The 13,450-nt window shown below is 37.4% G+C and overlaps 1 protein-coding gene across 1 annotated transcript in view; it reads right to left on the bottom strand.

The window, feature by feature from the left end:
• NR1H4 (nuclear receptor subfamily 1 group H member 4) overlaps positions 1–13,450 on the bottom strand; it is a 55,266-nt gene that overhangs the window by 9,453 nt on the left and 32,363 nt on the right. Inside the window, exons 4-8 of the mRNA XM_041409786.1 lie at positions 8,122–8,262; positions 3,972–4,105; positions 3,346–3,444; positions 2,690–2,789; positions 1,591–1,737 (exon numbers count right to left, since the gene is read on the bottom strand). Coding sequence (XP_041265720.1) covers positions 1,591–1,737; positions 2,690–2,789; positions 3,346–3,444; positions 3,972–4,105; positions 8,122–8,262 — 621 coding nt within the window. The remainder of the gene's footprint in view (positions 1–1,590; positions 1,738–2,689; positions 2,790–3,345; positions 3,445–3,971; positions 4,106–8,121; positions 8,263–13,450) is intronic.

The following is a 13,450-nucleotide window of genomic DNA, read 5'->3' as shown; positions in this document are numbered from 1 at the left end:
AGTATTCCAGCCAGTTGTATTATCATAAAGTCAAGAACAAACTTGTAAAATATAATATTGTATCTCATCTGGATTCAAAAGCTGCAGAGAATTAACAGAATATTTTAAAATTGTGACTAAGGAAAATTATTGGTATGACAAGTGCTTATGCAATGTTCTGTATTAAAGTATTTCTTGCTTTTGGGTTGTTTTTTTAATGAACAATGGATACTCTGAACAAAGAAGTTTCATACTCATTGTACAGATTAGAGAAGAGAAGCTTTCAGTAATCATGTTGCCATGTGGATTCATTTCTCCAAAACCTATTTTTATCAAAAATGTGGGTTATAATCCAGAAAAAAAATCTCTTAATGAAGACATTTGGATCTGTGACAACTCATTACAATTTCCAGGAAACATATCTGGCCTTCTTGGCATACTTTGCCTGCAGAACCTGGACCAGAAGCTATTCATATCACTCTGGAAGTCACTGTTTCCAGTCCATGAAATAGTACCTTCTTATAATCAATGAAAATTGAAGAAATATGAAAAATGACTAATTATAAATGAGTGTGCTAAGTCAAAATAAATATATATGTTCAGCTGGTGAATTATTCTCTGGTTTTCTGACTCCTTTCCAGTGAATCAAATATGTAAGTATTAGCTTAATTTTGCTTACATCAGTAGTACTTTCTGAACTGAGTTCAAGCCCATTCCCATGACTAATATTGAGGTTACATGTTCTTCCGTCTCCTCTCCTTCTGATCCTTAAAAAGGAACGTCAGAAGGCAGAATCTAAAGACTGACTCTCTCATTCAGGATGGTTGATCCCTTTGAATAGTCATTGCTGGGTATCTGAGGGTTGGCTAAATCTTGCTGGTCAATACAGAAAAAAGCAAAATATTCAGTATTGCATTGGTGGAGCACAAAGAATGCATAATAATGTGCAATACAACTTCTCCTGCTCTAAGGAGCAAACACTATCTAGCCCCATTTGGCTTTTCATAATTATTACAATTTATATCTAGAACCAGTGGAATTTATCAGAGTCACTGAGATTTCAATGCACCTTAAGAAGAAAAAACATACTGAGAACATTCTGTATTTATTATTCTTCTGTGCACCTTGTTCAGTGTGATTTAATTTTACCAGAACAACCCTAAGAATAGGTTCTTGCCTTCAGTTATCTTCAGTATCATCCTAACATCTTTTTTTCCCCCTTCTTCTTATAGGGATTGTCTTTGAAAGCATAATTACCAATACTTTATATGAACAATTTGAAATGGTAACAGTTCTTCTTCATCATTCTTTCATACTTATCCCCGGAGATATGCACTAGGTTTATTTGATGTAGCATTATTCATAAAAGTTGCAATGTACTTGTAAAGAATCCTTTACCTTATGAACTTTAGACTCAAGGCTCAGTTAGATTTGTTCTAGTTAATTTAAAAAACATTCAGATAAATCTATCTCAATGCTACTAAAGAATCTTACCAGCTTCCCAAGGGCCAAATACTGACACAGAAGTGGAATGACCCAAGCCACACCATTCCACTGACACAGAAGTGGAATGGTGTGGCTTGGTTTTGCCTCACTGGACAAGATACCTACCACTATTGCGAATTCTTTCTTCTAGAAGGACAGTGTGTCCCGTGGGAAGTTTCCTGCTGAAGATCTCAGCTGAGCGGAGGAACATGGCTTCTACTGCTGAGCCCTTCAGCAAAGCAATCTGGTCTTCATGATCAAGGGTTTGGAAGCCTGAGGACACAGTAGAGACAAATCAGACAGCAAAAGAAACAGTTCCCATTTTTCCGTCCTGAAATACCTGCATATGAGGTGCCACACATCTGCATAACCTCGATACTGGTGTCCGTAGGCTTGCTAAGTACTGCAGACATTCAAACCTGGACTTCAGCACATGACACTGATTTGAACCTCCCCATAGTATATGAGGATTACACACGTATTTCAGTGTTCATGGTACTTTTTGAGGATAAGCAAAGTGTGGTGGTGCATAACCAATAGTGAGAATTTTGTCTAACCTGATGTTGCTCCATAACATCTTCTGTCATGTCTCCACCAGAGCTCTCTATACTCCTTTCCCACTGCCATGCTGCTTTCAGTGTTACCATGCTCCTTCCTTAGTTAAAGGTGCCTACCATATGCCCAGTGTTCAGTCTTCAGGTAACATGAACTTGAGAATTAAAAAAAATTCTAATAAACTCAGATTTTCAGCACTTGTCCATAACACACTATGCAAGGACCACAAATATTGGTGTCACCAGCTAGGGAAAGTTCTTGTGTGGGACTCACAATTCAGTGGGTGTTATAACAAAGAGGCATTGCTAGAAAGGCAGCAAAGGGAATAAAGTAGAGTCTAGAAAGTGTTAGTGGTAATTTCTAGGCAGACTATTTGGCACTGCAGCAATATGTAAAAATAAAATCTCTCTACAGACACAATCCTTTCTCTGAGCATTTTCTGTGTCAATAGCTAAAGGGTGCCACATCTTGGAGTAGCAGAGTTTGGATTGTTCAGTCTACTATTCTTCTGAGTACAAAGCACCTTTTCTTTATACAATATCTAAACAGCATGTAGAAGAATCAGACATTTTAAAATAGTCTTTAAAATATACACAAAGCTTTCCAAAAGGTAACAGAAAGGCATGTAAGTGTTGCAATAACAAAATTTTTTCCAACATGCTGGATATACCTGGTAGTTTTTTAGTGAATTCCACAAGAACCTGCACATGACTGGTGGCCATTTCTGTTAAAATCAGAAAATTTCCTTCAGCACTGAATTCCTCGTTCAACTGTTGAAAATCAAGCCAAACAAAATTTGTTAATTTTCACTGACATTTCCTATGTAGGAGCATAAAATACAAGAACTATTAGACTGGACCAGGCAAGAGTTCTGCCAAACACTGTAATTTATCTCCAATGTTGTCAAAACCAAGTATTCTGGAAGGCAACATAAGAAGTAGACAGTGTCTTTTACTCTAGAAAATATTTTCAAGATTTCAGGCTGGTGTCTTTACAGGAAAGGAAGCTTGACAGCAAGTCACACTCAAATCACTGCCTACGCTGACAATGGAAAAAACAAAGCTCCAATCAGCAAAGGTTAGATTTGATCATAAGAGTCTTATTCTAGAGTTGAAAGATTTTTCTTAACATTTAAGTTTTGTAAAGATGTGGTCTAATTTTTGACTGAATGGGAGAGATTCTGCCCCACTTTCAGCATACTTAAAGTGTAAGCCCACAGTTTCTTCTACTTAGTACACCTACTTATGGTGACTATAAATATTTTTTGCATTGTAATCCTCTACTTCATTATCAGAGTATCAAAAATGAATTTATCAATATACTTACTAGTTTTTTTGACACCTCCTGGGGTATTTGTTGTTTACTGTATGAATCCATAATATAATCAAGAAGTTTCTGCTGCTCTGGGGTAAGTTCTACCTTCTCCTATACTGGCAAAAAAAAAAAAAAAAAAAAAAAAGCCCATCATGAAATGCCGTCATAGTAATGATGTAGCATCTCTTGCTTTAGGCAAAAGCCATACATCCATTTTTCACCATTTGGAGACCAAGGAGACAAGAGGTTTGCTTATCACTGAGGCTTTTACAGAAGTGCACAGAAGAGAGGTGTATAATGTTTTTAAACTGCATAGGTTTATGTGGTTAATTATCAGAAATAAGGAAATGTTTAGCAAATAACTAGGTAAGTTCAAGTTTTAGTATCACACCTCAGTGTATGTGATACATGTACCACAGAAAAAATACTGCATAGATCTTACAGATGCTTTACAGGGTTTTGACTAAAAATATAAGAACTACATCTACACTCAAGGTATTTCCTTGACTTAGTGGAAGATAAAGTTTTAATCAACACAGGTAGCTCCAGAGGGTTTTCAATACTCTTTATTCACTGTACTAGATGAATTTAACAAAAATCACATGACCAGTGAGGAACTATTACAAGAATTCTCTTACCCTATATATTTTAGTTGTGGAAGTTACTTGTTTCACATCATGGCCTTCGTTATCTTCACTGACTGTCTGATCTGGGGGCTGCTTCACATTTTTCCGTAACCTTTTTGACTTGCACTGTATCTCTGTTAAGAGACCTAGGACACATAATGCAACACAAAGCAATTGGATTTATATATGCCTGAGGCACTGAAGAGGTACTTAGACATGCCTATGAATGCACTTTACACCAAGAACCCTCTTACCTGTGCAGATCATCTCCTGAACTTGTCATTATCTTTGGGTGTGAGTCTACTGAGACAAGCTAGGCACACGCTGTGAGTAGTCTACCCCACATGGAGCTTATCTGCAGAGCAAAACAGCTCGTTCTGCTGACCCAGAATCCACACACCGAGCATGTCAGGGGTCTTGCTTTGGACCAGGCCTGATTCTTACAGGCAAAAAGCCCATTAGTGATGAGAGTATACTGGATTGTGCCTTTGGTTCAGTTTTATAGAAGAGAAAAGCTTTTCCTGTGCTCCAAGACCTGAACCAAAGTGCAATAAATAGGAACAACTGGAAGACTGTCATCGAAATAATGCTGTTTTGCTCTGATCCAAAACAGTGATGGAGGTGCAGCTGTTCTTACATGAAGGGCATTGGATATTTTCAATAATCCATAAGCAATATTAGGTCTGTTGTGCAGAACAGACCTTTCTTTCTTTGGAAAGAAAGGCCACACTGAAGAGAGGATTCCTGGGCTTTAGCCTTTACTGCCTCACTACACAGGTAGACCAACAGCTGAAAACAAACATAAACTCAGAAGTAACTCAGACTACCTTTAAAATGTATTTAAGAAGTAACCCAGCTGGTCTTGTTATTTTGCTTTTCATTGTATTAGAGGAGTGCATAAAGCCCTGATTTTATTATAGTTTCACTTGCAAAAAAAGGATTTTTGAATTTGTGGTATGGGATTTTTTCTTCAGGTTTTTTTTGGGTCTTTTTTTTGGAAGGGGGGGTGGGGTTTGGTTTTTTCTTTTTGTTTTTGCTTTGTTTTTGGGTCTTTTTTGGGTTTTTTTTTTGGAAGGGGGGGGGGGGTTTGGTTTTTTCTTTTGTTTTTGCTTTGTTTTTGGGTCTTTTTTGGGTTTTTTTTTTGGAAGGGGGGGGGGGGTTTGGTTTTTTCTTTTGTTTTTGCTTTGTTTTTGGGTCTTTTTTGGGTTTTTTTTTTGGAAGGGGGGGGGGGGTTTGGTTTTTTCTTTTTGTTTTTGCTTTGTTTTTGGGTCTTTTTTGGGGTGGTTTTTTTTTTTTTTTTTTTTTTTTTTTTTTTTTTTTGGTTTTGGTTTTTTTTTGGTTTTTTTTTTTGTTCTAGACTACATTTCAGTACTTTGAACCAGGAAGTATCCTTGTTTGGATGTCCTAAAAACTACCAATTTTCTTGTTCTAACAAAAGAAGGGAGCAATAGGTACCCTACACAGTCTGTGGAAGACAGTCAGAAATCACAAATGAAAAAGTAAACACCTAAGTATTCATCTAAAAATAAGCCTATTTATTTTAAGCACAGGACCTTTTTCTTTCTTTCTTTCTTTCTTTCTTTCTTTCTTTCTTTCTTTCTTTCTTTCTTTCTTTCTTTCTTTCTTTCTTTTCTTTCTTTTTTCTCTCAAGTATTCTTCCCATTCTTCACCTTTAAAAATGCAGAGCAGGAAAAGAGGCTCATTCAGTGAGTATATGATGTGGAGGAAGATACCATGAAACCAGTGAATCTCGTTGTGAATGTTTTTAATTTCCTGTTTAAGCCCTATATAAAATGACCTACCTGAACTGCTGAGAGAAGAGGAAATTTACATGATTAAAATAAGACCTGCAAAGAATACCTTGAAAGGAGGGAATAGGAATGACAGAGATAATAATTGGTATTGAGCCATGTAATTTGTGGTGCCACAAAGCACCACAGATTTCTTTTTCTAAATTATTCAGTGCATCCTTGGTGCTGTTAATGGGCTTGTGCTGTTTTCCACCAGCTTACGATCTGGTCTATTGCCTTCCGAGGGAAAATTTGCTTTACATTTGCCTTAAGTATTAAGATTTTTCACATGCTTCTTGCTACTAAGTATTACCTAAATATTACCTTATTCTGGCTCCATTTCAGTAATCTGAAAAACTTGTGTGTGAGACGGGACATCACTTTTTAGCTCAGAGATAGCTAAATTTTAATGGGTATTAAATTCCAAGAAGAGTGTCAGAACCTGGGTCTTCCCTAGATAGACATTTCACCCAAGAAACTTGTAGTTTAGATCCAAATGACAGCAAATGACTGAAATTGAGGGGTAGTAATTTTGGTCTGTCTGTAGTTTTCACAAAAAGGGCAGAAGAAAGATTGTTGAGTAGCTGTGCCATAAATATTTATAATACTTTAGCTCCTTGTTCAGAGGGAAAAAAGAATCCACAGAGCTTGCAATTACAATGAGTAAGTGAAACAAAGTTCAAGGTAACCTTTTATTTCCTAGTCATATTTTTTCAAATAAATGCCCTACACTACTAGAAGTTTCATGTTTTACTGTCCTAGATTGCCTTGAACTAAAAGCAATTATACTACACACTCCTACTTTAAAGCCATTAAATTGTGCCTTGCCAAACATCCTCATTGCAGTGCATTAGAGCACACTTATGGTTAAATCATGAGCAACACAAGATACCCCGTGTTTCCATTGCAGAGAGAGAGTCAAATGGCAGCAGCACCCACTGGCTTTTATTTCCTGTATGCCAGCTTGTGAAAATGATAGCCCAGCATAAAAGTTTCATGTGGTCCCAGTCAGTATTATTTACACTGACCTGGTTTTTTTTTCAGTTGGGTTTTTGCTGCATTGAGTGACTCAAGCTATTTTGAATCCTCAAAATTTTGAAGCAATGGGTCAGGGGTGAGCTCCACAGGGGAACTATTTTCCTCTGACAATGCAGGGCGCATTGAGTTCTTCCATTAAAGTGGGGTCTACTTATATATTTATGTATTGCACAAGAATATGTCTTATCTCAGGATCTTTGCAGCCTGTTCAATTTGCAGAATGAAAGATTAATTACATTATGCTGGCAACACCTTCGAAATATTGATGGAGCTTATTGTTTCTCATATAACCAACAGTTACTATAGCATCTTCTGATCAGATTGAAGGATAGAAGTATATTAAAAACTCCAAGTAGATTAATTTCCTGTATGAACCTAAATTGATTTCACACATACGTGTATACTAAAATGACTGGAGCCATCAAGAAGAATAAATTGTAGTCCTATTCATGGAAGGCAAAAGAGCAGATGTTTACAGAGTGTTTTCAGGAGTAGGCTTAAAAAATAGTGCAATAACTCAAAGAGGAGCTTTAAACATGTTCAGAGTTGTACTTCAATATCCCCATTGTTCTAAGTTATCCAGTTTGAAGCTCAATAAAGTTTATAAACTGTCAGTCTGAATAGAACATTTGTTTTACTATGCAACATTATTAAAATCCATTGGGTTCATTTCTGGAGACCTATGTGTATATGAGTTCTACCTATGTGCCCATATGCAAGGCAGGAAAATCTATAGCACCATGAGAAAAGCTAATGAGACTATAAAAAAGGGCCAGCCCATACCCAGCTTTGCCTGATTGCTGGGTGAGGTCTGGGAACATACATCTGGCAAGTCCACAGAAACTTCCTGCTGCAACACTCCTGCTCTTTTCTTGAAAATGGCATTGTGTATGTGCCAGAACTTGGACTTGCCCAGCAAGAACTTGATGGGGGGAGCCCCAGAAAGAGTAGGAAAAAAAGCGCCAGGACTTTCCTGCTCTGGCTTCTACAACACTGCAAACCCTGACTCCTGGGGAGTCTCCCACAGACCCACTTCCCCTGCTCCTTCTCACTCAAGCAGACTAATAGCTGTCATCCAGTGCACGACTGGCCTTCCTTCACCATTTGCTCGGCTCTTATGCCCTTATATCCCTGACCACCAGTTAAATCCCATTGCTTAAAAGTGCATTTGTCTTTCAACAGGGTTTGCTGCACAGGCACAGCATCTTCTTTCATACACCTTCCACCTGCCAAATAACGTCTTTTGTAACTTCATTGTCAAAACCAGACTGCTCAAGCAAATCCAGTATTTAGTGCACACTCTGACTGGATGATGCAAATACCTGTATACATACATTCAGCCAACATGCCCATCTGCTTGCACTTCCTTAGACGGCACTCCTGGCATTTTCTCCTCATGTACATGTCCATCTCGCAGTTGCCTCCATTTTTACACTTGTATACTGCATTTTTTGTGATGCTTCTTCTGAAGAATCCTGCACAAAACAGCAGTGACATAGATGAAATAAAGCACTCAGAAACAAGTCATCAAGGTGAAGTTCACCTCCATCTCACTGGATTTTTCAAATGACACATGTTCTGCCTGATCATCAATTTCTTTCAGTGCCTGGATGACTAAAATCTTGATACTTGTACTGACAACAGTATCCAAGCCATATAATTTTAAAAATGAGCTCAAACACTGACAACAGTATCCAAGCCATATAATTTAAAAAGTGAGCCCAAACACTAGACATTAGTCCAAAGTAAAGTCCTGTAGTTTTGAATTTTGGGAAAATTCAGACCCAAATCTGAAACCTGCCAGTAGCAGGCTGAGCACCAGCACTAGAGCCATACGGTGATATCATACAAATAGCCAGTGAAAAAAAATGTGAGTCTGTTAAGTCTCTTGAGGTGGAGAATGTGCAGAATGCACAGAATGTGCAGAAAGAGAGATGAGTAATTCTTCACCCTTCCCCCAGCTCCTGGGAGCAACAGAAGCTCCACACACTGGTCTGCTCACCCACCCCCAGGTTTAATAAAGAAGCTGCACTGTATCTGCCTATTGTACATGTGGCCTCCACCCCTGTTTACAACATATTCCAGCCTTATTCACCAAGTATTGTCCACTTGATGAGTTAAGTAGTCACCTAATTTCACCTGCACAGGCAGTTCTACTGGTATTGTCACAGGATTCCCTCAAAAATTGTACAGTAATAGCTGCAAACAGCAACTGATACAAAAAAATTGAGAGGACCCTTCCTAAGTCAGTCCAAATCTCCTATTTGGCTCCTGCCCATCTGTGAGAGCAGCACTGTGGGCAAAACATGGGGTACTCAAGATACTAAATGTGATTAAATAAGGGTCATCACAAAGCAACAGAATCTTTGCTGTCAATGTTTCCTAAATTTTTAGTATCAGTCACTGTGCCATTGTAATCTTCTTACATTGTCCTTCACACGGCAGAGACTATTTAGCATCAGCTACAGTGGGAATCAGTTTTCCTCCCCATGTGAGGGCAGGTTTCTGAAATAAACTCCTGGGAGCTTCTGCTGCCACATCACTGATTTATACTGTACTTCAAACTAGAGCTCTGTGTACATTTATATTAACCAGAGCTATTCAAAAAGCTTTTTCTTTCTTATCACCACTGCCTGGCACAATAAAACTATTGTTTTCCAACCTGATGATCTAATGCATTAAAAGAGGGACGAGATAAGAGCCAGTCTCCCATAATCAAATCATAGAGCACATTCAGTTGTGAATCTAAAGAATTGTCTGTGTGTTTGAAGAATTGTGCATTGTCAGATGACAATTTCGCGAATTTGCCCCATGGTTTTATAGTTGCTTAATCTCTTCCAAGCACCACTGTGTAGCAACCAGTAAAACAATTCCACTACCTGGTCACAAAAAATCTGGCATTTCTAAGAATCTTCAGTAATTCCTGCCTGAAATCTCTTGCATGCTGTCTGTTTTATTGGCTGCTCTTCAAACAAATACAGCTGACTGGCATCAGTCTCTTTTGAAATGCAGATTACTTAGAGCCTCCAGAAGCCCCAGGCATTATTTTTATTCATCACTCACATGGTTTTAATACATTACCATTTACTGGTCAGGGAAGAAAAAAAAAAAGCCTGGATTTAAACTGCAAGTTCTCACTGTCAGTTAAAGGCAACTGCATCTGCTTTATATCATTTATTATTTTATTTGTAAATTTAAAATAATATCATTTATGATACATTAATTTGTAGTAAACACTGAAAAGCTCTGCACAAATATTTATAACATTCTAAGACTGATTGATGACTTTATCGCTCAACCTATTCACAAGGTGTGCATTTACTTTTTCATGATGGAAGAAAGAGAAAATGGATAAATAATTTTTTAAAGGTGTACAAGAAAAAGAAAGGCAAAAACATGGATGCAAAAGCTAGGAAACAACAATATTCAAGTAGTCAAATGCTTTCTCTTGAAAACAAAGTTTATGAAAAAGTGAAATTATCTGAAATGAAAAGCAAAATAATTTTTTTCTTTTTGGCAAACACTAGTTTCAACCCTATTTTTTCTTCAGTTTTCTGTGAAGTGACTCTTGAATCTTTGTATTTTTGAACAAACTTCTTCATAACTAATTTTGAAATTAGCTTTTGATATGAATGAAATTTCTGTATATATTATTCAAATTCAAAATGAACTATACTAATTCAAAATGAACTTACACTGCTGGAAATGTGACTTTTTATAACAGGAGGAGTTTTACTAAAATTTAAAGGTAAGTCTGAAACAACATATGTTAAACTAATAAATGGTTAGTAACCCTAAAAGCTGAAGGTTTTTCTGGCACAGTCTAATTTTCATCTATCTCGCCAAATTGCAAAAAGCTCATGTTGGCTGGAAATGTTGAATTTGCTTTGTTCTCAGATAGTCATGAGTATGATTTATTATGGTAGAGCTGCTCCAGTGTTACTGATGCTGATTTTTTTCTCATGGAAATTATGAAAGTTGAAGGAGGGCAGCTGTGAAAAGATTAGATGAAAGCTTTGGAAATATCTCTGTTTGGCATCCTGATGGGTTTTAAATTTAAGAGTTTTTGAAATTCACAGTTGCTAACAAAGCACCTGCTCTGTTCTGTCAGACCATCAAGACATCTTCTGGCACTCCTTTGCCCCATGCCCCCATGGTGGGTGTGAGTGTGAGGAGAAGATTAAAGAGGGACCTTTTTTGCAAGAAGAATTCTAGTCTGGTGTGAGAAACATCAAGCAGCACAGGAGTGGTTTGAATACTGCAAAAAACTACTGCAGACCTGCATGGAGGGGATGAGTGGCTAGCTTTTCACAGAGTCATAGAATGGCTGGGGTTGAAAGGGATCTCGAAGATGGGCACTTTTTGTTTCAGCAGAACTGATTCTGTGGCTTAATTAAACAAGCACAACATTATGTCACACTTGTTCTGTAACACCTAGCAATGGCCCTTAAAACCCAGTGTAACTATCCAGGCTGAGGCTGTACCAGAATGTCTTTGATGTCAGTCTGCAAAGACCCTTTCAGAAATGGTCTCCACAGTAAAAAGTATAAACACAGTGTATTGCTCCTTGTGCTGTAAATATAATGTAAAATACTAATGAAATAGTATTCATACATATTTTTAATTAATTATAATGCATTAAGAAATATCTATATATCAATATATACTCCTGCCAATATCTTCAGATGAATATTCTCATGAGGACAATAGATAAGATCCTAATATTGTTCTGTCTGCCCAAGAAAGAAAACCAAAGAGAATGGAAAGTGTTGCTGAATACATTACCACGAAAGAAACAATAATAAAAAAAAAATTAACATATTCATCATAGAGGATTGGATCCCATAAAAATATGTGCAAAGCTTCTTCCCTTGAATAAGAATATCCACTGCATCAATGGAGCAGAGGTGCTGCAAGGTGAGAACAAGTCCTGCAGAAAGGGACCTGCATATTATTTTGGACACACATTGAGCATGAATTAGCAGTCTTGTTGCAAAAAGAAGGGATAATCTCATACTTAAGTTCAAGACAGAAACACATGAGGGAGTTATTATACTGCACTGATAAGAGCACAACTGAAGAGCCGAGCCTAATTTTGGTCTCCGTGTTTTGAAGGTAATGTATACCCATGTGAAAAACTCCACAGATAACAAGCAGGATCAAGAGATCTAGAAAACATAGTATCTGCTTTGCCTTGCCATACAGAATTACTGTCCTCAGCACATCTCTTTACTGAATCAGCTGGTACTTTAGTCACCTTTAAAATTTATTGTAGAAACAGAATCCATTATCTTTAAGTAATCCAACTTTTACTATGTTTGATAAAGGGTACTATTCTTTGTAATTGATGTTGCAGTCATGAAACAGAACAAAAACATAAACTAGATTATCCCAATAAAGCAGTAAAATTATGGTTACATAGAGTGATTCAAACTGAATCAGTAGGGAAGTGGATGCACTTTTCCTTTCATCATGGGCTTTAGTCTGAATATTTACCTGATAGCTTTAAACTCTCTTCTAGAAACATTCTATATGAATTTTAAAGTAATTTCAAGCCTTTGAAAAGTTTCTCGCACATTAAATACTGCAGTTAATAAAGAGGAATAACAGCTTACTAACAGAATTAAAGTATCATTACTTGGAATCATCGCATGAAAACTGAGTTTAACCTCGTTTATAATGACAGCATTAATATGAGTTAATTCACAGTCTTTGACTTGGAGACTATTCACTCAGACAGCAGAAAGAAATGAATCTCATATTTATTGGAATTATTGAAATAAACTGCATGAGCCTTGACTGTATTCATGTTTCCAGTGTTTGACTCTTGTGGTCTTTTTTTTCCTCACAAATTATTTTGTGATAAATAAAGCAAAAGCCCCACATTAGGTCCAGGTCCACTCTCTATAACAGTGAATTCCACATTAAGATATTTTAGGAATTTGGCAGTGACCATGCTCTAGTCTTTATCATAAAACAGAAATGTTAATGAAATATTTATTCACAGAACAGGATGAAAAAATGGGGCACTATTTTTCTGTCCACAATATATCTCAGCCCTCTCACAGGTATATTGTATCTCTTCAGGTATGATAGTTGACATAACCTCTTGTCCCTCTCTGCTAAAATATCTGGCAATCATGTTTTTATGTAGAAAATCAGCAATATTTTTCTACATCACATTTATCCTGATAATAATATGTGAATAATATTCTTCTAAGAAGAAAGATATTTGTCTTACAGATACAACCTTCTTCCTGAAGAAGCTCCCTCCCTAGAGATAGGGCTACCCTTAGAAGAAATTATAGAACTAGATATCCTTTAATTTCACAAACCTGAAGACACCCATCATATCCTTTGGGAGCTGGGGGAAAGAGAGTCCCTGGCAACAGCCTGCAGGTGGGGGCTGACACCTTTTACTTCCCTTCAATGCACACTACTTGGGCTGGTTTTAGCTATTTTCTAGGGCAGCCTCGTGCTCATCTCCCAGGGGCCTTCCTGGGTATGTTCCTTCCACAGGCAGAGAACAGCATGAGCAGCTTCAACAGAGCACAGAGCCAGGCTGCCAGTGTCCACAGAAAGCTGTCCTGCAGCTCACCAAAAGCTAATGGCGCCCAAGAGCCATAGGTTGGCCTGTGATGCTGTACAACCCCAGGGCAGTGG

The sequence above is a fragment of the Onychostruthus taczanowskii genome, unplaced genomic scaffold (genome assembly GCF_017590055.1).
Source record: "Onychostruthus taczanowskii isolate IOZ18803 unplaced genomic scaffold, ASM1759005v1 scaffold31, whole genome shotgun sequence".
In the NCBI taxonomy this organism is placed as follows: Eukaryota; Metazoa; Chordata; class Aves; order Passeriformes; family Passeridae; genus Onychostruthus; species Onychostruthus taczanowskii.
The sequence above is the reverse complement of the archived record's forward strand: the minus strand, read 5'-3'. Positions and strand labels throughout refer to the sequence as shown.